The sequence below is a fragment of the Lampetra planeri genome, chromosome 3 (genome assembly GCF_965212315.1).
Source record: "Lampetra planeri chromosome 3, kcLamPlan1.2.h2, whole genome shotgun sequence".
Classification (NCBI taxonomy): domain Eukaryota; kingdom Metazoa; phylum Chordata; class Hyperoartia; order Petromyzontiformes; family Petromyzontidae; genus Lampetra; species Lampetra planeri.
The window spans coordinates 21,568,504-21,593,562 of record NC_136109.1 but is presented as its reverse complement, the minus strand read 5'-3'; the positions used below and the strand labels follow the sequence as shown (position 1 = coordinate 21,593,562).

Here is a 25,059-nt window from a genome sequence, read left to right as displayed (position 1 = left end):
GTGGCCTGATTTGTTGATCCACCTCGCCCTATATATATCGGTATTCAGCAATACCCGTTCAGTCGTTAAACGGTTTGCTGTGAAGTTATACAGACTGGGTGGCGAAGTTGCTTAGACCATCTAGAAGACTTTGATCGTCTTTCATCGATCGGCATTCGTTTTGCGATCATCTGAGGTTAATTTTTTTTTTGCTTTGCGTTGAGTATTTATGAGCATTTGAAGTCATACCATATCGTGATTTAAAAAAAAAATATCTGTGAGTATGAATGATAATGTGTGTGTGTCTAAATGAAGTGTAGTTTCTGTTGTTGCTGTAGTCGTTTAAGTGGTTGAACTGTAGTTGTGTAAAAGGTGGAAGGAAGTCCATTGTGACTTATAGCTTTCGTGACTGCAGGCATTCATTTTCTTTGGGTCTTTCGGTAAAGTCACGTAGATAGGGTCAAATGAAATAACAAAAAATAACGCAACGTCGTAGTTTTTTTTTTATTATTCGATCGCAACACAAAAGTGTGACTTTACCGAAAGACAAATTTGAGTTAGAACAGTGAGCAAGAAAAATACAACTAGCGAGACAAATCTTCGTTTCGAAGTCTTACTTTAATTATTCATATTTACTTATCGATATTTCATACGATTTTAAGCAGAGTATAGATTTTTGGAATGTTCGTATATCGATTTAATAATGCTCGATATTTTCCATTCATCATAATCGCCATAGTTGTATTATTATATCGCTGACCTTATATATGACTTAAACGGATTGTCCATGGCAATTTGGCTTTTGCCTATGGACTTTACATATTCTTAGGTTTTTTTCGGTGAAGTCACGTAGGTAAAATTTTTTTATTTTACTTTTATTAATTTTAATTTTTTACCTACGTGACTTTACCGAAAAAACCTAAGAATATGAATCCTTGCAGTCACGAAAGCTTCAAATCTAGAAATATGGACTTTACAGTTTACTTCTCTGGGGGTATGTCGCAACGGACAAAACAGGAGCGTTCAACATTTGAAGTCGACATGTCCACCACTGCCACGTTGAATCGTACACGTCTTGTACGTTCATAGTTGTACATTGCATACGTCGATCCAGCTATGGTCCTGTGGTTGTTGCATTGCCGCTTGAAGGGTTGAATATACCGCTGCTTGGAGCCGAGTCGAGTTTTAGATCCAGAGTAATGAATACAATGGGGCTAAATTCATGTCTGGGCAAATGTTTGCTTCGCAGGTCTCCCGTCACGACTCATCCCGTGCCCCAACTCCAGCGCAAAGATGACTTACTCTGACGGATACCCTCCGTTCTACGGCCCGCGGCGCACACCCGCCAATGTGGACATACATCAGTATATCGTGGTGGCGGTGTTCTGCGCGCTGGCTGTCGGGTTTCTCTCCATCCTCGCAGGCATCAGAGGGCGGGCGGTAAGTGCATCTCCTAACGCATACATCTCACTCGCATGGGGGGGAGAGGAAAGAGTGGGAGCAAACTGACTGCAGAGAGGTCTGAGGATACATGCACGAAGAGTTGTGTGGCCAGGCTGCATGGGACTCCTAGAGAAAGACGACTGACGTTGCAACGCTAATTCACCATCAGCCATGATTGATCCGGTGCTAGACGAATGCTTCCACAAGCCGCCGCCACCCCCTCACGATCCGGCAATGTTATTCTGATTTTATCGCTCCATTTTTACGGTGCGCGTTCTCTCAGACGTATTGTATTCCATTCTCAATTACCACCTCTCTAAGTCTGATTAACATACACTGGGTTCACGCAGGTTAAGCAGACAAGCTGTGTAATTGGGTTGATTAAATTACTGCCTGCTGGTTTGCCCTCGTTGCATGTTTAATGATATGCAGTCCATTGTCCCGTCAGGCAGTCCGTTGCAGTGGTGATGTAACTTTGATTTAACAAAAGCATAAAGAGGGACACACTTGATTTGAAGCTTTCGTGACTGCAGGAATCCAAACTCTTTGATTCTTTCGGTAAAGTCACGTAGGTAGAAAAATTTAATAAAAAATAACATCACGACGTTTCGATCGCAACACAAGCGGTCGTCCTCAGGCGGGAAAAAAAATCCAGCAGTTCCACCGCTTGTGTTGCGATCGAAACGTCGTGATATATTATTTTTTGTATTTTATTTTTCTACCTACGTGACTTTACCGAAAGAACCAAAGAGTAGGGACACACTGTGATGGTCAAAAAAAATTACGGTAGCAGCCAAGCGATGGAACACGTCCGCATCATGCAGTCGTGTGCAGACGCCAGGTGGCTTGGTTATTGCAGGATTGTTCAGGATGGTGACTGTTTGATTATGACCGACTGAAGTTGATGATGATGATGATTAATGTAACTTTGAAATGTCCAATAGGTGGTGGGAATAACTTAACATTGCAGATTAATGTAGCATCATGGGTAAATGAACTTGTACGAACTATCCCAATGGGTTTAATATTGTCGTCATGGATCATGACTCTTTCAATGCTGAATTAATTTGCATCACTGTGCATAGTATAAGCAATGTATTAACGTCAAATATAGTCATTAAAGCACGACTGCCCTTACAGGGAGACACTAATTCCATGACTCAGATGGGTCACGGGCAGGGTCAAAAACCTGCCAGTTATTTCCACTTTGGGAGTTGTGAAATTTAAATAGCTTCATAAAAAAGAATGTACAAAATGTATGGATACTCTACTTAGGTATGGGGTGGCTCTCTCACTCAGAACAATTATAAATGTGCACTTCCATCACTGCCTGCCAAATAAAAAACAACATTGAGAGACAAAAACATTAATATCGGTTGTGATATGTTCTTATGCTGTATAAATAGAACAATTCCTTTGTGTTGCTTGCTGGTAGTTTTGTCCATGTTATAATATACTGCGCTGTTTTTACACAAATGTGCGACATTAAATACCAAGCGGCATATACTGGCAATCTAATGGTTAAATATAAATTTAATATGTATTGAACGCGTGCTGAAATGTATTTATTCATTAACGTTGACAGTATTGTACAGTACTCTGGAATAACCAATTGGTTCATTGTGTGGGTGATGTATTTATGTTTTTTTCAGAGAGTTTTCTGGTTCACAAGAGTCTTCCTTAGCCTCCTTATCGGATGCATCACACTCGGTGAGCATGACGCCACAGACACTCTCAATCTTCCTAGCAGGCTCGCGTTTTTTGTCTCGCGCGATTGTGATCGTGAACTACGGCATCGTTGCACAGGCTCAGCGACCTTTGTCCATGCCACTGCTGGATGAGGGGCTCCTCCACACCATGCCGTGCGGGTCGTGGGGTGCGGTTATTTGACCATACCTCACCAGATTTGAAGCTTTCGTGACTGCAAGGATTCATACTCTTAGTTTTTTCGGTAAAGTCACGTAGGTAAAAAAATGAAATTAAAATTAATAAAAAAATATATATACTTATATTATTATTTTACTTTTATTAATTTTTATTTAATTTTTTTTTACCTACGTAACTTTACCGAAAAAAACTTAGAGTATCATACCTCACCACGCGGGCCAATGCTGGTTGGTGAAGGCGGGAGCGAGCATATGTTGGGGATGGGGCAGCTGGGGGCGGCATAGAAGTATGGTACAACAATGGATTATACTGTACTGTCTTCTGCTGCCCACGAGATAGAAAGTAAATGCGAGTTAAGTTAAAAAAAAAACTAAATATATCCCTGCGGCAAACAACGGTTGCAAGTGAGAAGCTTGAAATGTTTTTTTGGTCCAAGCACGCAGCGTTAACTGCTACACTCACACAAGTGCAGCAGTTCGTCAGGGTCCGTCCATAAATGACGTCACACACCTAGGGGGGGGGGGAGGGGTGTCAGACATTTGTGACGATGTGTAACGAGGGGGGGAGGGGGGGGGGGTTAGAGAAATGTGACGTCACATCAAAATGTGCAACTTTAAATAAATATAAACAATATAATTGTTATAACAACACAAATTTGTATTAATTTTCATTATTAACTATTTTATTATTGAAATTTACTAAGGTCACCTTTTATTTATTCCATGAAGGAGCATTTTTCTTCTCTATGGGAGAATGGAGAAGCATACATTTAGTAAAAAATTGTAATGATTGTTATTAAACATTTTGATTTTAATGATTCTACCAGGGCTTTTCATTCTGTGGATTGAATATGTGATTGTTATAATTGTACTCTCCATTTTGCTTCGTTCTAATGCAAAGTTTCAAGTATTTTTAATAGTTATAATTACTTTTCATATTTTATAATTATAAGAGAATTTCAATATAATATCCTGAACATCTGCAGTTTAGGTTAGACGTTGAATATTTTCAAGTGAATTTCATGCTAAATTTCAGCTTTCCAACGCCTCCTTTTTAATACGTGCTTTCTCCTACAACATCAGAGTACAGCGCCACATTAAATACGCACTACAATGACAATAGTTTAAAGTGATTTGAAGCATGTTTTATTCTCAAAATGCAAATAGGTTTTGGGGGGCGGGGCAGAGCTTTGTGACGTCATATTTGAGGGGGTCTGACTTTTTGTGACGCCGTGTGACGAGCGGGGGAGGGGGGGGTAAAAAATCGGCCAAAATCGCGTGACGTCATTTATGGACGGCTCCTAATACTCCATTCGGAACTATTATTAGCACGTGTAACATCCGTGTTTCTATCCACACTTAATCAATGCCAGATTTCGAACTTTTCAAACAGCCCCCCCCCCGTGCACTCTGCGTCCGAACCAACACGCGTTGAAGGCACTTACGCTCCCACTCTGCTCTCCCCCGCCGCCACCCTCTCAGTGGTGAACTTCCAGACGCACTGGGAGGTCGGTCACGTGGAGACACAGACGGAGTACCGCGTGGCGGATGGCAGCACCATCAAGGCGCGTATCGGCCTCGGCGTTTCCCTGCACGGCTTCAACATCACCCTGAAAGGTACCCAAGAGCCCACACACAGTCGGCCCTGAGTCAGCCGTGTACATTCTCATGGCTAAGTACCTGAAACGTCATACAAGTACCCAAACCGTCATACTGATAGGCACAATACATATGAATCATCTACAACCCTCAGGCACCTTGCGCTCTTAATGAACTACATCATTGGCCTCTTGTGTCAATTTAGCAGCAATCTTCTCGGCACTGGTTGAGATACCACTTGCCTCCATTGTAAGCTTGGGTCGGGATTCAAACTCAGGCCACCGGATTGAAAGTGCAATGTGCTAACGCACCTGCCTCCGCCCCCCCCCCCCCCCAATGTCTACACACATATAATTATCAACAATTTTCATGATTTTTTTTTTATTTTCTCAGAAAACAATATTTTACCCGTAAAATCCCTTGAGATGGAGCATCTCGTTTGCAAGGCTTGTCGCTACTGTGGGCGTCATTCCTGGCAGTATTATTATTATTTTTGTAAAAAAAAAATGTAAGTCTAAATTGTACGTGTCTCCTCATCCTCATGCAACGCGTTGCGTTTGGCCATTCCCCTTGCGACGCGAACAGGCCTGCCAGAACTCCAGCTCAACGAGACGATTGCCTACAACGAGCAATTCGAGTGGGCTTCGGGAAGCATCAACAGCGACTACCACGACGCGTTGGAGAGGGGGCTGCCCAAACCCATCCTGCAGCTCGCCGAGACGTTTCTCAGCGCGAGCACCTGCGCAAACGTCTACCTGTACGCGCAAGCCGGACTCTACGCGTCCGCCTTCCTCTGGTATAAACGCACAGCTCCTGCATGACCTTACACATTTTATATATACACAGAGCCGGCCCAGCCACTTGCAATTGCAAAGGGCCCCGTGGCCAGCAGAGGGCCCCCTAGAGTCACTGCGAGCTAGTGGGTGAAAAAAATCATACATCAAAGGGGCCTCCAACCAAATTTTGCTTAGGGCCCCCAAAGGTCTAGGGCCGGTTCTGTATATACACACACAATGCTCAAAGTTATTTCCTGCTCAAATAAGCATTAAGGTGGTGCCTCACATCCTTACTCTTTGGTTCTTTCGGTAAAGTCACGCAGGTGCAAAATAAAATAAATCACGACATTTCGGGCGCAACACAACGCTCAGGCACCTTGCGCTCTTAATAAACTACATCATTGGTCTCTTGTGTCAATTTAACAGCATTCTTGTAGGCACTTGTTGAGATACACGACGTTTCGGGCGCAACACAAAAGTTGTGTGATTTATTTTATTTTGTACCTGCTTGACTTTACCGAAAGAACCAAACAGTATGGATTCCGGCAGTCACGAAAGCTTCAAATCAAGATTGCCTCACATCCTGTTTACAGAAAGTGGTGTAAATTCCACATTGCTATGGTGGGCGCTGGCCTCCACATTTATAAAGTACAACGTTTATTTATTTAAAAACTAATTTCTTAAGAACTACTTTTTGTGTTTAGTTTGTTGTCCTTTCCTCGCAACCTCCGATTAGCACGGTTGGCCACGTACGGTGCGAAAGAAATTTAACGCGCACACATTTATGCTCGAGAGAGGCTGTCGGCAGCTCTCTCTTACGGAGGCCCTTCTGCCAGCAGGTGCGCGAGCAAGCAGTTGCAGGGCTTGCGCCTTTACCACTCATACCTGTTGTGGATTGCTCTTCGGAGTCTCCCAGAAACGACCCCCTTGAACAGCGTAAGGGATTTCTAGAACTGTATTCTAGGGTTGAGGTTGATGAGACCTGTCGTTGTTCACCATTGACAACTTTGTCAAATAATACATGGCCTTCAAGTCAATGCAGTAAGGGTGCGTCATAATGTTATTCTGGAATCTGTCAATCGCACAGTCGCTCACAAAGCTGTATTTTTGCCGACACATCATAAGTATAGTTAAAAGGATATACAGTATACTAAATCACTGCAAAACACACCCAATTTATGGTACTGTATTGTAGGAAAACATCAGTATGTGGCTTATTGAGAAAAAAAATGTTGTACGCAAATATATGTTACTGAAACTATCGATTTTTATCAACCAAAGTCTACTGCAATGAGACTTACACATATGTACAGATGTGCTTTGTATGAATTAAAACGCGGCATATTTCATTCAACAGTACCCTGAGGCAGTTACACCCATTATATTGATTAAATATTGGGTGGTGAAATTATTTTTAGAACATTTCCTCTTCGATCAGAATTTGACCTGAAGAAGCACCTTCTAATCTAAGCTCACTTCTCACCTCTACTGAGTTCCTCTTTTCTATAAATGTGCCTCGACGTCATTGACGTGAAAACATGGATCGTACATCAGATGACAAAATATTGAGAACATAATTTGTGTGATTCAGAACCACACATTGTCGATTTTTGTTTAGTTAAAATGTACATTGAAACACGGTTAGAAAATTGCAACGATGTTGTATCCATTTGATACAACACTACGACCATGTTTTTGTATCTACGATCGTGTTTTGTTTTGTTTGTTGTTGTAACGTTCTTACCAGCCCCTACTGGACATCTGTGAAAAAAGCTTTATAGCTCATCGGATTTATGCAGTATAAATACAATTTCTGATGCTGTTTTACAGTTATAATAATTCTACAAAAGGCAAAACGCCACACACATGTTCTGAAAACATGTTTAAATATTGTATCCCAGTCGGGGATATGGTGAGGGTTTCAGTGCTCACAGCAGGGTTTAGTGACAACTCAACAATCTGTTGCCACCGTGTAACTTATAGTAGTAGGGTTTTACCCTTTTAAATTGGTACAAAACTGACACCTTTATTCAATGCATCATGTGTGCAATAACTACAACACAAGTAGTCAAAAAAAGCAAACAAAAAGAAGCAACTTTGTGTGATAATGATAATAATATATCATTATCAGAGTTGCTTCTTTTTGTTAGCTTTTTTGACTACTTGTGTTGTGGTTATTGCAAACATGATGCCTTGAATAAAGGTGTCAGTTTTGTACCAGTTTAAAAGGGTAAAAACCTACTATTATATTTTGCCACTCGTAAAATAGATCTCACACCGTGTAACTGTTTAGGAAAACAGCGGCTAACACAACAAATACAATATTTTTCAACGGAAGTTTTTCAACAGAAGTTTAAAAATAATGTATTTCAACTTCTTTGTCTTAGAGTGTCAAAAATAGAACTTGACAACGAGTGGTTCGCAATCAAAAATGTTACGAGTTCAAATCGTGATTTGGGTGTAGATTCAGATCATGAAACAAGTGGACGCCCTATTAAGCCTCTTGCCTCCACGATCGGACCCTGGAATTTCCACCGCTGGTTCAGGACTGTAAACGGGAGATAACCACCGCCTCATTTGCATGTTTGAGCAGGGAAATCACTTTGACTTTTGTATGTTGATGTTCGAATGAACATTGATTCGAGCGCCATCGTTTTACCCAGAGCCTGAATATTTTCCGACTCATTGGCAGACTTAAAGTGGACACGTGAACTCGTAGCCTCAGCTGCATCGGGGAACAAAAATCACACTGTGTGAGCCTCCCGACGCCTTCAAACTAAACCAGAAGTATAACATCTGACACTGTGACGTCGATGCAAGCCACTCGCCCCCCCCCCCCCCCCCCAAATCGCGGGGCCAGGGGCAGTCGCCCAGATTCGCAGTACCCTAGGGACTGCGGCTCTGGGTACACCGGCGGACGTTTGCCGGGTTGCGGGAACAAACCCTTCCGGCTCTCCGACCTGAACGGATGATGAACGAAGCGTGCGTTTACCCTTGTTTCCCCATCAACGCCACAGGGTCGCGTTCGCCTGCTGGCTCCTCTCCAACCTGTTCTTCTTGATGGTGCTCACGTACGGCGGGGCGGCGTTGCTCCTGACCGGATTCTTCCAGCTGGTGGCGCTCGCCGCCTTCGCGTGCACCCGCCTGCAGCCGCTCTGCAGGGCTCACCTCGGGCTAGAAGGCGCGACGCTGGTGACCGCTCTGGGCTCCAGCTTCTGGCTCACACTGGGCAACGGTAAAGCGCAACGGCAAAGCCGAAATAAACCCACCCCGCCACTCGAACGCACCCCCGTGCCAAGAATAATTTATTCAACGGCGCAGTCTTGCACCGGAGGCTGCGCCGTGCGCGTAACGGGTTAGCGACACTGGACTCGCGGTTTATCCAAAGGTCAAAATCAAAAGTTGGGTGGGTGGGTGTGGGGGGAACGCGTGTTGAAGTCTCAACTCGTCCACGATGTCTGTGCAGAGCAGCCCTCCAGTGGTGGCCTTCACGTCATCAGTGGCGTGAGAAAATACATTCCATGTCTGAACCGTTGCCTCTACCGTCTTGCATTAAGCAAAACGCAGACGCAATACAAAGCCACTTTGATTTATGTAGCGTAGCAATGCAAGAGACACGGTGCTCAAACAGTGGGAGTGTATTGATGTATGACATGTCTGCTTCTTAAATAATACGGATGGTGTGCGTGGTAAAGTGCCTGTTACTGTTACACAGGAATTCCTTTGTTTCAGGACATTACTGAAAATATGTAGTCAGTATAGAGCAGTGCAGCAAAACCCATTGTTGTACTGTACTCATCTATGTCGTCGACGTTCCCCTCCTTCACAGCCTGCACAGACCAGTTTGGTGCAATGTGGTCGATAGGGGAGGCCTTCATCCAGCAGTGGATTGGAAAATGGGTTGTACGCGTACGCACATTCGCTGGTATAACTAGCTACTAGTCCTGTGATACTTGAAGTAAACGTCCAATCCTCGTTGCTTATATTCTAGACCAGGGGTCGGCGACGAAAATAAAAAAAACTTCAAATATTGCAATGTGAATACGAGACCGCGGTGCTTAAAGGAGACGCAGGTTGGCGAGCCCCGTTCTAGACAATGGGAGGGGAGCAAAGGTCCCCCACTCTGGTCAGTTCATTCATTCCAGCCGTAATGTAATTGATGAGCCAGATGTCGGTGGTCAAAATTCAACTAACCACCGGTCGCTGTAACCAATTAAGACGGTAATTCTTTTTTTTTACACAGACCTGAAACGGAGCGGTAATACTTACGGAAATGAAAGCATAATTAACATACTCTTTGGTTCTTTCGGTGAAGTTGTGACTTTACCGAAAGAACCAAAGAGTATGGATCCCTGTAGTCACAAAACTTCAAATCTATAATTAAAATACTCGATGACCAAGTCACCCGGAATGCGTCCGATCTCATCAGATTTCGGATAACGAAAGAACAGGTTATTTATCTTTTTAAGCAAAAAATAAACTTGCATCTGTTTTTCAGTCAGAGGTTCAGTGTACGTCGGTGTTGTGACTAAAGCAAATGCGTGACCAAACATGAAATGTAATCTGGCAGACGGAGTTTAATTTTCCGTGTGGATTGTTTGAAATGAACATCTCTGGTTTCTTCCTCCCTCTCCTCCCCTCGTGATGGATCGCGATGGCAGCTGTGCTCTGCCTGCTGCTGGGAAGCCTGGTCATTGGCGCTCACTTTTTGGCTCCACACACGCTGGAGGTGTTTTTCTCCATTGAAGAAGAAACTGAAAATCCATGTAATGTTTGCATGCGCTCCACAACGCACATAACACACACGCAACACACAACACACACAACACACACAACACACACACACAATGGCAGCCCGTGCATTGGCATTGCCTTTGGTTGTCCTTCCCTACGTATGGTGCGAAAGAAGTTTACCATACGTACATATAATTGAACTGTAGCACAGCGCTTGAATCGTAATGGAAACGTTTCATGAGTTTAATTCTGATCCAGAGATGGATTCGAACCATCGAAGTTATGGAGGTAAAATAACGTGTACCACATTTTGGAAACGAACGTTCATTGTCCTATTGAGGAACTTGTCCTGCCATAGGACTGTGGAATTTCCACCACCGACATTCACCAACATAAATGAGCAAATGCGGCACGCTTGCTTGAGCAGGCAGACACTTTTTCATTTGCATGTCATCAACAAACATTATGAACTTGCCAACATTAAACGAACTCGCTGTTTAAAATGTTCTGACGGAGCTAATGCATCATGGATATGTCATCTTACAGCGGCGCACATTGTAGCTTCACAATAATTGCATATTTCACTATGATGCCCACAACATATGCATGCAAATAATAGTGTTTTTATTGTATTGTGTTTCTACAGATGAATCTGAAAAAGTTCCTTTTGGAAACAATGGCTATCGAAATGAAGCGTTCACAGAGGGACCATCCGTTGAGAGGAATGTGGCTGTCATGGTAAGACATTGCAGGATATACATATACAGTGTATGCAAATCACCTTAGTTAAGACTATATTGTCAGAAGTAACATACACACACATGTATATTAATGTGTTCTAACTCGTATTTTTTATGGTTTCAGATTCCGGAGGAATTTGGAAGCCAGCAAGTAAATAACATACATTCTCAATGTGATGTTCAAGTCACTGCTACTACCAACTCTCTACCAACAACTACCCTACCATGAATGGCCACTCATAAGAAATTCAGCTGTATGAGTATTCGTTCACCAAGTGAGAAATATTATTGCCTGCAAAAAACTAATACGCGATTATGTGCATTGAGATATTTTCAACCACCGCACGACAGGACACGATACTTCTCTATCTGCCTCTTCCCTGACCTAGTTCTATTTGAGTTTTCCCTCACATTGACTCCTCTTCCAAGTTGTTATAATAGCCATGCTTAACTCAAAAAGCGTTTTAACCCTGAGTGTTATTTGTTCCTGGTCGCTTGAAGTTTGAGGCCTGTGTTGACAAAAAGATGATCTAATTGTATTCACCAAGTGATGAAGATGTTAGTCTTTGAAAAATATACAGATCATAGCATTCAAGGAGATTATGATCTTTAGATATGTATTCACCAAGTGAGAAATGTTTAATATCTTCTAAGCTTGCTTTTGAAGTTTGACTTTGCAGAGATGTTTTTTTATAACTGTATTATATGTACACGATATTTAAACTTTGCTTTTTGATATAGTGTTGATTGTATAATTATAGTGATGTTCGGCGTTTCGTGGAATTATTGGAATTCTAACATATCCAGAAGTCAAACTGTTGAATATCTACACTCATGAAATAATTAGTAAATTCTGATTAATGGCTTTATTTATGGAAATCTGTGAAGTACATTTCGTATTCGTTTTATATTGTATAGCTATTTGACTGCACAAGACTCGATAGCATAACGATGTGGCTGGGAATTTCCCTAACGCTTCGGATACATTGAGCAACAGTGATTGCGAAAGGTGGAACTCTGAAATATGTTTTGAATAGGTGTGGTGCTGTTAAGTTTACATGAATACACAATGCATTTTGTGGAAGTACTGCAGACATATCGAATTTCATTTAAAGTGGTCTGGATACCCCTGTATCATCTGAAGTAAACAAATTCTGTGCTATGAGCCTGACGTGCATTGTACGTATAGCATGAGAAATATGATATTAATGTATAAATATGTGTTTATGCCTGCAATTGTACCGTTTCAGTTTTTTTTAAAATAAAATATACTTTCATGTAATTTTTACTGAACAAAGTCAATTTCTAAAATCACATTTACTCTTTCCATGGTCTTCATTGTTTATTATTGGTCCATTGCCTGTGGAACACTTAGTAATGTGCCTAGCAGTTTCCAGCTGAATTTGGCATGCTGATGTGCCGCTAAGAGGGTGAAATACAAACAGTCCCTCACATGCCTCATCTGAGAGGCATTTTAGGCAAGGATCGACCGGTATTCTCCAGGCAACTACATTTCTGGAACATTTCTTTACTCGGTAGAAGCTGGATGTACGAACACCTTATACAGTACATACAAGCACCGTTCTAATATAAGCAACGCTCACTATACAATTTTGGGAAGGAAGGATTGTAATGCAAGCACACTACTTCGGACAACATTACACCTGTACGTGCTCCATAGGGAGTTCTTATATTCACATTGTACCAGAGGCTACTTGAAGCAGCATTAATGTAATTCGCTTTTTTCACACCATATTGAACGATGGCCAGGGGCCTGGTTGGTGACACTTAGTGTGTGCCAGTGCATGTAACTTGTACAACTGCGAGGAGGTTGCCATCGTCCACCCAGGAGCACCTATGCAGTGTAAACGATTCAGAGTCAGTTTATAGGAGGCACCTTCTTTATTAACAACTTCCACGGTCTCGACCACACACTCTCCACAGTAGCCCAGCCTGGCCTGTACACAGCACTAACCGTCTAACACTGACGGTGCTGACTGAGATGGCCAACTGCTATCTTAAATTTAGATTTAAAGATTTCGTGACTGCAGGGATTCATCTTCTTGGTTCTTTCGGTAAAGTCACGCAGAAGGGAAATAATAAAATAAAAATAAAACACAATAAAATAATTCTCACGACGTTTCGGCCACGTGAAGAACAGGTCTGCCGGAAAGACAGCATCTGAATGTATCTAGCGGAGACGTTTAGCGACGACGGTGACGAGACGACAGCGACGAAGAGACGGGTCCACTCCCAGAACTGTCGGCCTCGAGCTCCCCGCTCTCGGCTCCTTTCATGCTCCCAGCGCGGCCTGGCTCCGCCCTGACCGTGCCTCCCTTCTCGAATCTGCCAGCAGGTTCCAGGGGACTCCAGATGGGATCCTCCGTGACTCCTTGCCATAGTTCCTCCTCTCTGCCAACACACACCGTGCACACCCCCACCGGCGTGTGTGCTGTCTGTCCACCACAGTTGCCGCTGCTGTCCACCAGCCGGTGCTATTACACTCCACCTACAACAGACACACCGACGTCCAACTCCACACAAGGAAGCCCCCTGGCTTCGATCTGACCAGAAAACAATGGGACCACACGCGGGCACTGTGCCCATCTCACGCGCACATGAAAAGAAAAAATGTAATTGCAACCACAGGCCCCACGTTGCAACCCACGGACCGTATCCTCATCTGCTGCCCCAATTGATCGTTCGATGGAGGAGCTACGCACGGTCTCTGCAATGCCATAAATTGGCACAATGAACTGGACCTAAATATCACATTTTCTGTCTTCAAAGTTTCACATCCGGCGATACGTGAGAATAAAAATGTAACGTTCTGCTTGTTGTCACCGTGTTTTGTGTTCAGAAAATACAGTAACAGACGTATCAATACGTTAAAAAGTTTGTTTTTTAATCAACACTCAGCCATGCTTGTCCGCTACACCAATAAAATAAATAAATAGAAGACTGCACTGGGTCGAACGTGTGCAGGATGGAGGGACGGTTACCGAGATGGCCATCGGCGCGTTCTCCACAATTTACAGCAATCGAAGGGGAAGTCCTTAGACCAAGGCGGTGGGATACCGTTCGGGCAAATCCTTGGAGGTTGCGTGTCGACTGTGCAGCCGCTGTGGGATCTGGCGAGGTGTGGTGGTGCCAGCGGCTATGGCCCATGATGGCATCTTGATCTGCTACTTAGATTAAGTACTGGGGACCCACATCAGTCCACCCAAGTGACCTCAAGGCAAGAGCTGTCACCGATACCGACCTCTTTACCTGCAGGCTGGGAGTGGCTCAATGTGCCGCACCCAGCCTGCAGAATGTGAACCCCACCTACGAGAGTTACGCTGCCTTGCTTGACTTTAAGTGCGGGCTCACATCACACAAAGGCGTCACATTAAGTAAAATTGTACGTTATCATGAATGGCTGAGGGACTGTGACCTAATATCGGAGCACAGGTGTACGACAACATACAAATCCATTTCAAACGTAGCATTATCTTAAAACCAGCGCGGCAACATGCATAGCCGTCGGTTATTTTTTTTTATATATATGTGTTGAGGAGTACCCACGGAGGCACTCGGAGACGCAGGTAAGTTGAGAGGCTTCCGCCAAAGGTTTATCAAGGATATAACAATAACACACACCAGGGTATACAACTTCCCAGGGGTTAGGGGTCCCACACTGAGTCCCGCCACACTTTACCCTGCTCTGTCTGGTCCCAGCCCGGCTAGCTCCGGTCTCTCTCTCGTGTCGGATCGGGGACTCTGCCAACTCCACCGACCGGAGAGAGAAGCACCTCTACGGCTACCACCGGCTTTTATTCACTCACCTCTTGATCCCTCTACCCCTGGTTCTTTCTCTACCCTTCTACCATTCCCCGTTCCCACAGTGACCCCGCTTTCGTCACGATGTCTCCCTTAAGTACTGTAGGAGACGTGACGTCATCGCACTGAACGGCACACCTGACGTCACGTCCCCATTTCACTCCCCTACATATATGCCTGCTGTGGCCCTCTTGGAGTGGAGTTGGTGTATTCACAAAGATTGCCGAGGCATTAAGTATGCCTATGTGTGGCAGTACAGCAAGTAGCCTGCTGGTGAATCCGTATAGAGTGTATAATATTGCATTACCCAATCATCTATTTTGGTTTCATTTAAGTACGCTGGTATTGGCCTTACATCATCACCGTTATCGTCAGCCACGATCAATCCACTGCTGGATGAAGGCGTTGCCATCTCTCACGATCCTGCAATGTAATCATTCACCAGATGAACTGCACAAGGGCTCATTCCTTCACTCCATCTCCTCGGTCGACGTCTTCTTCGACACGTTGTGATCTGCAAGGGGGCGGGCATTGTCTCGGGCCCCTTGCCGAGTACCTGAGTGGTGTGGGCGCCCCTGCCTATGTGTTTAGGCCTCAGGCCTACGAGGCACACAGGGTGCTTTGCTCGCACGCTTCTTCTAGGTGGTCTCCCATCTGATCGAGGTGGGACACCACCTCATCGAGGTGGTGGTCTCCCATTGACGAAGTGGCCCAACACACCATAACGCGTTATTATCCATCATTCTCTTTCACCTGTTGATGTACATCTTGGCAATTAAGATGGTTTACATTCAGCTGTGTGTGTCTAGGAATCATTAAGAACTTTTTTTTTGCTTGAATGTAATAATTTATTTGAGAACAAAGTTTGTAAACATTGATTCGGTGATAACAGCAATTGACTAACTGTATCACTTAAATAAAAAAGAAACATACAATAATTAATACCCCTAAGTATGTGTTTTAACTTCGGAATATTTAAACATTTGTAGGTGTTATCCCATCATAATGCTGGCTTTTAACCACCATTGGAGATAGGCACTGAATAATTTCTCATTTCAGTAGTGAGATATCTCAAATTAACTAGAACCATTTGAGCACAATTTGTAGACGAAAAATGCACGGATATTGAAGTAGTTTTTTTCAGGTGCATATTTTATCACCACTGAAGTATCCAGTTTAAGAAATGTATTGCAACTATGGCCTTGAGTACATGCTTATTAAAGAAGTGGACACTTTTTCCATTGCACTTTCACAACAATGGGGTGGAACGTGAGCAAACAACACTGTGAACTTAAATGCAGACACAATTGTTACATTGACTTAAATGCTGGTAAATATGTATAAAACAGTTTATTAAATGTATGTTTAAAAAAACCGATATAGAATCCATTCAATGGAGTGGAATTTGGTGACTTCACAGCTGCCCGGATGTAAACCATGGAACTGCAGTCTGGCGCAGTCAGCGACGATCTTATTCTGTCTTCTAACCTACTGTTACTTATAAACTAAGCTAAAGAAAAAAGTACGTTATATTTTACAATACCGCCCAAATGCGTGACAATTGAAACAGAATATAATACAGAAATCAATGCAAATTTCAAACTTTTCATAGCAAAATACCATTCACTAAATCTGTTTATCTGAAATAACATTTAGCATTGAATTACCACCAGCAAACAATTTTAGTGGTAAACCCAAAAACGTTGATTATGACTGGTAGCTGTGTTTGGTGTTTGATATCGGTGTGCTCATTACACTCGTCAGTAGGCGATCATTAATTTTTTGTACAACTATAGGGATGTTTTTATTTCGCAGTAAAAGAACACTTTCATATGCGTTAAAAATGGGAAACTCGTTAACTTACGCCACACATGCAATAATAAGACGATCACGAGTCGAGATAAAACACGGCAATCGTATTAGCTTTGGTTATCTCAACAACAACAACAAACTGCCACCGTTTATGATCTGGAGTCAACGTTTCGTGATCAAAAGTTCTCGAAATGGTGAACAAATTGAGCTTCGTCGCGGCGATTTAGTTGGCGGCACGACTTGTCCACCATTTTCGTGAGGCCCGGAGGCCCACAGCTAAAAACTCCCACGGTCTCGGCCTAAAAACAACAACAACAAAACATCACAGCAATAAATCATTGATGAAGACAACTCCGAATGGCCTGTTAAACTACCGCACGCAGACAAGGTGAACGTGATATTCTAGATTTGAAGCTTTCGTGACTGCAATGATTCATGTTCTTAGGTTTTTTCGGTAAAGTCACGTAGGTAAAAACATAAAAAAGTAAAATAAAATAAAAAATAAAAATCACGACGTTTCGGAGGCAACACAAGCTTCCGTCTTCAGGTGGTACCGTCACAGCCACGACAGCTGTATCAAGTAACTGAGAGATTGCAGGAGTTACCACTGCGTTTATATAATGGTTGGAGAAGGTGGTGGGGCAAGGGCCGCATACTTATTATTAATATGGTAAGGTGAGGTTTGAGACTAAGAATAGACTGCATAACAAAGGCTGAGCCTTTGTTATGGAGAGGTGCGGTTTGTGACTCAACCTGTAACAAGAAGACCACCACTAAACATGGTAAAGCAGTAATGGTTGTCTGTCAAATAAGATTGACAAATAAGTGTAGTTAAATCTTTTTTGCATGGTTAATCACATCTTTCCAATGATTACTCAGTTTGTAACCGTCATCACGGTTGAAATTATGTCTGTGTTTGTATATTTGTATGGCTTCGTGTACAAACGTGATACTTTGGATAGTTGACAAGAATGCTCAGAACTTGTCACGTTCACGTCTCTCAGAGGGCGAATCACCTTTGAGCTCTCTCCATTCAAGAGCACCGATGTAAAGTATACACTGCTGTATTTTTTGTTATTTTTCCTAAAATAATTATCAGAGAGCCTAAATCATTTAAATGCGTCTGGATGTACCACATGTGACCATCACCGCCACTTAATAAACCTCTGTAGCTCTAATTACTTTTATATTTCCCAATATGTCGCGTGACAATGATAATACATTTATTATCTATGAAAGACTTGCCATTCATTCCGCGATCTCCCAATATAGAGCGTATTTTTTGTTTACTTTCATCACTAGTTATATCGCAGTGATGCTCCCAGGTCATGTCAACAATCAGCAGCAGAGCATTACATCAAGTCACGAAAATCTATTCCGCTGTATGCATTTAGCAAAATTCAGCAGTGACCGGACCAAATCATTAGCTCATTACACTTATGAATCTGCTGTGTAGGCTCTCCGTTGCCTTTTTGGACTGTACCACTTGTTTTTCAGCCAACGGCATGTCCAACGAAACGTCAGACGTCATGCCGAACAAGACTCGTTAAAACCCCGAAAACACATCGGAGAGCTGAAGGATTTGGTTCAATCATAGCTGCTCGGATGTGAACCTATAGGCACTCTGCAGTCTGGCTCAGCGACGAACTTATTCCCACTGTCTTCTCAGCTATCATTTCATGACTGAGTGAATGTAAGTGTTATCAGAATTAAAAAAATAACTCCATCGATAACAAAAGCGCGCGTGCGCACACACACACACACGAGAGTCAAAACAAACCTGTGGGTGCAGATTCTGCAGGGAGTTGAGGAAGGGCACAAACTGCGGGCGGCCAAAGTGCGTGACGGAGCGAAGTCCCGTGAACAGACTGCGGTTGGACACCTTCTGGAAGTGACGCTCGCAGATGTACTGCAGGAAAGAAGGAAGCAAAGGGGAGCATTGCAGCAGCCTATGATGTTGACAGAGCTTGCGTCCTACTTACTGTGCTGCCCACCAGTTTTATCCGCTCAGCAGCAAACCCAAACAAGTAAAATTGTCCTGAATAAATGCCATGCCTTGTATATTAGTAGATTTAAAAAAAAAAACGTCGTCAATACACTGCTAGACGAAGGCCACCCCATGTCTTGTTGCTCACGGGGGATGTTTGACCAAACTTCACCGAGCTGGTCGTCAGTGCGGGTTAGTGAAGGGGATGCCCAGGATCGGTTCAGATATCACTTGCCATTGATGTTGGCCATGGCCGGGAATCCAACTTGCATGGCTCTGTTCACAGCGCAGTGCACTAACTACTGCGCCACCACTCCACCCTTGACTTGTTTCATGACTCAACATTGTTTATCTACAAATATCCAGGTCAAAGTAGTTTACTTTGACGCTTGAATCACATTATAAAGTGTCACATATCCCACTGTTTGCTTTCCTTTGCCAGTTGAGAAGATAACCCCTAAATTACTTGTTAAACACAATCCTGTAATGTGCATAGGATTAAACTAATGTTTTGCACATGACTTCCTTATTTTCAAAGCTAAAGTCTCATAATCCGGTAAGAATGTGGATGTGTGACCAGATTTGTTTAACTTGTATGACACCGGGCACAAACAAGTTTGGCTTCGTCTCACTAGGGTTTCTTATTATGCGGATATTATGAAATACATATTTTTGGAAGACACGCAGAAGGGTTCACAATATATGTCAAAGAATTGTAAATGGAGACTCATTTATGCATTAAAGAGACCTCATACAACTCAAAGGGGAGCATAACATGTGAACTGTAGCGCTTCTCTTTTACCAGCATCATTGTACGGAGGTCAAATTTCTCGGCGAACTGCGTGATGTAGATGTGGACAGAAACCAAGTCGTTCTTGTCGTTTTCTTCCACCTCTCGGATGATGTCTGTCAGCCACTCGAACTGCCGCTGTGTCCGTGTCACCCAAATGAAATAGACCTGGCATGACAGGAAGAAAACAATATTACACAATCCATTGCGTCAGCAGTGACCGAGACACCTTATTCTCAGTACAATTCTGAATTGAAATTGGGGTCACGGTGATACTTTGTAAAAGGGGAAATTACTCTTTCATGCAACTGTTCGCAGGAGAGCCTCCACTACAGGGAGCTCAAGAGAATAGCTCGAGAGGGTTTTTGGCCTACTCTTCCTCGCTGGTTATACATCTTGGAATATGTTGGAAGTACCCACACTTAATTCCAACACACGTGGCTTGCTGTTTGACTAACTGGGAGGGAGGCGAGGGGACAGAAGTGGCAAGGTTCAAGAAAAATACCCATTGTATAAAAAACCACAGTGGGAGAGCAAACCACCAGCCTCTGCACGACAAGTCCAGCATGCTATCCATTACACCATGGCAGTATCCCCTAATAAATTGTACAATTAATAATAATTTCAAACTATTTTACCTGGAAAGCCACATTGAGAATCTCAAAGGCTTCTTTTCAAGAGGGTCCTGCATTGAGATGTTTGGGCACTTTCATTATTGAGAATTGGCTTTTGCGTGGGATGAAAACCAGAGTACACGGATTAAAAACCGACCACACATACAAAAGGTAAAACTCAACATCGGCATCTCCTGGCCACCTTGCAGTCCCACATCAACAACACCTGGCAACATCTTCTTGGTTCTTTCGGTAAAGTCACGTAGAAGGGAAGTAATAAAATAATAAAAATAAAACATAATAAAATTGTATTACTTCTTATTACTTCTTCCCTTCTACGTGAATTTACCGAAAGAACCAAGAAGATGAATCCCTGCAGTCACGAAAGCTTTAAATCGAAACACCTGGCAACTCCCTGGTGGGTACCCATCCAAGTACAAATAAAAAGGTTAACTTCTGCCTAGCATCTCATATCCTATGAGGTCAGGAGCGAGCTTTCGGGGCGACTTTGCACGTAACAAAATCTACCGAGCCTGTACCTTTTTGCAGGAAATTAGTCGGGCATTGGTGGAGGACTTGTGAACAATGTCTTTGAGGATGGACGCGAAGGGAGTGACTCCAATGCCTCCTCCTACCAGCACGGACACCTCGAAATCATTCCAGTGCTGGTGTCCCTCCCCAAACGGACCGTCCAGGTATATCTGCACACGTACAGACGGCATTGTCAGTACATAGCTGAAAGCAACATGACAATTGACTCATCTGGGTTGACATTTACAATTAATTTGCATGGAGACGAATGAGAAAAGTATTTGAGTACAACGTCAGTGGACTTGACCTTTTATCATAAGAGATAAATGTCGACCACATTTATACAACAATTAACGTTTACATTTTAAAACCATCCTTTCAATTAGCCCAACTCATGTTTTATTTTAAATATTATTATTATTGTGCTACTTTTATTTTCATTCTCATTTTGCAATGTGTATGCGTATATGGTTGCCTTGCAAGCGTTTGGCTATGCACTTTAAACGTATATTTTTGGGATAAAACAGGTTAACAATATGTAACAATATATATTGTATATATTGTATATACACACAAGTAAGTAATGTGTCAGTGCTGAAATTAACATTCAGTGGGGTTCATCTCCACTGGTTGTAAATTCCACATTCCTATGATGGGACCCTCCCTTCACCAAACTGCACTGATCAGTATGGCGAAATGTGTTTGACGCGTACGTTGTCACGAGCAGTATTCTGGAAAACTTACCCGATGACGCTGGGGATGTAATTACCAGCGAAACGTCATACACAAATTGTAAACACCGGTCGGCTGGAGTAGTAACACGCGGCAAACCTTACGAACTTGCTGTGTCGGGTGGTGATGGTTTAATGAAACATTTATACTTACATGGTGCAATATGGTGAAACAACTGCCCCCCCCCCCCCCAATGCTGGGTACGGCATGAGGAGACTTTCATAGAAGATTGGATTTTGCAATGGGCAGCGCACTATTTGTACATAATTATTATTTGTTACAATGGGACTCAGTGCATGCTGACGCCACTCTCTGACACTCATAAGGGGCCGTCCATAAATGACGTCACGCGATTATGGACGATTTTTGACCCCCCCCCCCCTAGGTGCGTGACGTCATTTATGAACGGCCCCTAATGCATTACAGTTATGTGCTCGGTTTAACATTTGACTTTTGTTGTAGAGTAACAAGCAGAGGTGCCGTCCTCCAACTGCTCGCGCATCTGCTGGCAGAAGGCCCTTCCATTCGATGGAGCGCGAGAGAGAACCTCCAAGGAGGGATATTGGTCCACTTTTCCACATAGTACAGGGTGCTTCAAAAACATGTTAACACTTACATGGGACTATCGTTTTTAGTGGAAGAAGAACGGATAATGCATTCTAACATGATAACACATGTAATGTTTCGATTTAAAGCTTTCGTGACTGCAGGGATTCATCTTCTTGGTTCTTTCGGTAAAGTCATGTAGAATGGAAATAATAAAATAATAAAAATCATTTTATTATGTTTTATTTTTTTATTGTTTTATTTTTATTATTTTATTATTTCCATTCTACGTGACTTTACCGAAAGAACCAAGAAGACATGTAATGTTAATAGCTTCAAAAAGTCAAAGAGTCTCCACTTGTTCGCCACTATTGTCAACACGTGCCTGGAATCTTCTCCAGGTGGTCTACAGAGCCCGAAGGCACATTTATTGTGGCGTTGTTGCAAATTCTCGGAAGTGTTCACATTTTTTTGAAGCACCCTGTATATCTAGGAAGGAGAGGGAGTACCCACACTTTACCCTATCATAAGGAACCTGCGGATTGCCATAATATAAGTTGTTTTGGTGAGATCGCGTAAATATATACATTTGTTGTTAGAACCCACCACCACCTGACACAGCCAATTAGTAAGGTTTGTCACGTAAACAGAACGTGGCCAATGTATTACTAGTGCAGCACACCGGTGTGTTGGAGAGCCAAGCCACAACATTTACAATCTGAGTAACGACGTTTCGCCAGTAATTCTAACCAGCTTCATCAGGCGACAGGCAGATTTGTGGAAAAGTCCTCCTGTTTCGTTCTTTAAATAGAGGGGTAGATGTGGTGATGACACTTGTGTGCCCTTCTTGCGCGAAGTGGTAGGGGGAGATGAATGAATGCATACAAATGACTATGGGTGTCCATTTCCATTTGGGTTAGGAGCCGTCCATAAATGATGTCACGCAATATAGGACGATTTTTTACCCCCCCCCCCCTAGTTACATGGCGTCACATAAAGTCAGACCCCCCCCCTCAAATATGACGTCACAAAGCTCTGCCCCCCCCAAAAAATATATAAAACATGCTTCAAATCGCTTTAAACTATTGTCATTGTTGTGTGTATTTAATGTGCCGCTGCACTCTGATGTTGTAGGAGAAAACATTTATTCAAACGTCTATTTAATTAAGTAGAACGTGTTGTCTATATTTATTTAAAGTTGCGCATTTTGATGTGACGTCACATTTCTCAAACCCACCCCCCTCGTCACACATCGTCACAAATGTCTGACCCCCCCCCCTAGGTGCGTGACGTCATTTATGGACGGCCCCTTATTTATATGGTAATCAACATACATTATGTACATACAACACAACGAACATGCGACATATAACGACGCAATGCCCGAGCCCACAAATGCGGAGGAGACATTGCAGCGATACACTCCGCTGCTTATCTGGCTTGATCACCGGAATGTGAAATTGTTGTTGTTGTTGTTGCACTGCATCTACATCAGCCGTACGAAAGAAGAAGCCGCGTGATCAAATAGAACCGGCGACCCATGGACTGCAAGCCCAGTGCACTAGTCATCACACGACGTCATTCTCATAATCAAGATTACGACCTAAAATAACCTTAGATTTCGATTTAAAGCTTTCGTGACTGCAGGGATTCATCTTCTTGGTTCTTTCGGTAAAGTCACGTAGAAGGGAAATAATAAAATAATAAAAATAAAAATTATAAAATAATTCTCACCTGAGGACGGCTGCTTGCGTTGTGGCCGAAACGTCGTGAGAATTATTTTATGATGTTTTATTTTTATTATTTCCCTTCTACGTGACTTTACCGAAAGAACCAAGAAGATAAAATAACCTTATTTTTCCCCTTAAGTGAATATTGTACCTTGGATTGGTACTCATTATCGGAGCTCTTTGCGGAGTAGATTTCACGGAGCCGCGTGGTCCAGGGTCCCACTGCACGCACGTGGATGCTCAGGGTGTTCTCATGGGGTGCGGACGAGATGGTGATCGGGTGGTACTCGCTCTGGCCCAAGGCCAGGCAGGCCACGCGCACCCACTGCCCCGACTTGTACTTGAACCCTTGGGGGCGCTTGAGCTGCAGGTGGGTGACTCCTGCGGCCAAAAATAAAGCAAGATCGTAAAGCAGTGAGATAGTGCACACTATGAAAAGCACCCTCGAAATGCAAAAGACGGGCAGGGAAATAGTTCACGTGAATTTTTGACAAATTCAAACTTTTACACGGAATCCGTTTACATTTCAATTGCGACCTCTTGCAGACCCGATATTTTTGACCATTAACAATACCTGCATTGTTTTTGTTATTTGTCTGCAAATTGTGTATATCAAATGTAAATGCCATTGGGGTAATTGTTTAAAGTGTTCTGTTTAAATAAAAATACACAAATGCGTGTAACATCTTACGAAACTATAGATCCAAAGGAGCTTCAGATGGTACGCGTTGAGTGTATTGTAAGAGTGTGATTATTATCATCTGCTGAGAAATCTGAGCACCTGGAGAAACCCCACGCGTGCAAGGGGGCAACACTCTACCCCGTACAGAAGGCACACACGGCAGCAGTCCACACTTTGGTGCACTGCCTTCTGCTGGCAAGCCGGGGTATTTCACCTCGATGCCCACGGGAAGGGAATCTCACAACATGTCATTTGTCCGATCCACCAAGGGGCCGTCCATAAATGACGTCAAGCAATTTTGGACGATTTTTGATCCCCCCCCTCTCGTCACACGGCGTCACAAAAAGTCAGACCCCCCCCCTCAAATATGACGTCACAAAGCTCTGCCCCCCCCCCAAACCATATTTCCATTTTGAAAATAAAACATGCTTCAAATCGCTTTAAACTATTGTCATTGTAGTGCGTATTTAATGTGGCGCTGCACTCTGATGTTGTAGGAGAAAACATTTATTGAAAAGTCTATTTAATTAAGTAGAACGTGTTGTCTATATTTATTTAAAGTTGCGCATTTTTATGTGACGTCACATTTCTCAACCCCCCCCCCCCCTCGTCACACATCGTCACAAATGTCTGACCACTCCCCCCCCCCCCCCCCA

General features: G+C 43.1%; 2 protein-coding genes across 3 annotated transcripts in view; one reads left to right on the top strand and one right to left on the bottom strand.

Moving 5' to 3' along the window:
* The first annotated feature begins 47 nt into the window (after nt 1-47).
* LOC144741075 (dual oxidase maturation factor 2-like) lies at nt 48-12,439 on the top strand. Of its 2 annotated transcripts, none has more exons than XM_078623739.1 (9): nt 48-175; nt 1,229-1,419; nt 3,075-3,132; nt 4,791-4,925; nt 5,493-5,703; nt 8,701-8,918; nt 10,345-10,449; nt 11,064-11,155; nt 11,282-12,439. In XM_078623739.1, exons 2-9 carry the CDS (start codon nt 1,273-1,275, stop codon nt 11,384-11,386), a joined length of 1,071 nt encoding a protein of 356 aa, XP_078479865.1. In that variant the 5' UTR covers nt 48-175; nt 1,229-1,272; the 3' UTR covers nt 11,387-12,439. The 2 variants fall into 2 exon arrangements, with proteins under 2 accessions (XP_078479865.1, XP_078479870.1); XM_078623744.1 differs by having other exon boundaries at nt 48-256.
* Nucleotides 12,440-16,314: 3,875 nt separating this feature from the next.
* LOC144741060 (dual oxidase 1-like) overlaps nt 16,315-25,059 on the bottom strand; it is a 37,996-nt gene continuing 29,251 nt past the window's right edge. Inside the window, exons 29-33 of the mRNA XM_078623737.1 lie at nt 23,873-24,102; nt 20,722-20,883; nt 19,581-19,736; nt 18,572-18,700; nt 16,315-17,090 (exon numbers count right to left, since the gene is read on the bottom strand). Of these exons, the coding sequence (XP_078479863.1) occupies nt 16,968-17,090; nt 18,572-18,700; nt 19,581-19,736; nt 20,722-20,883; nt 23,873-24,102 (800 nt within the window). The 3' untranslated portion in view covers nt 16,315-16,967. The remainder of the gene's footprint in view (nt 17,091-18,571; nt 18,701-19,580; nt 19,737-20,721; nt 20,884-23,872; nt 24,103-25,059) is intronic.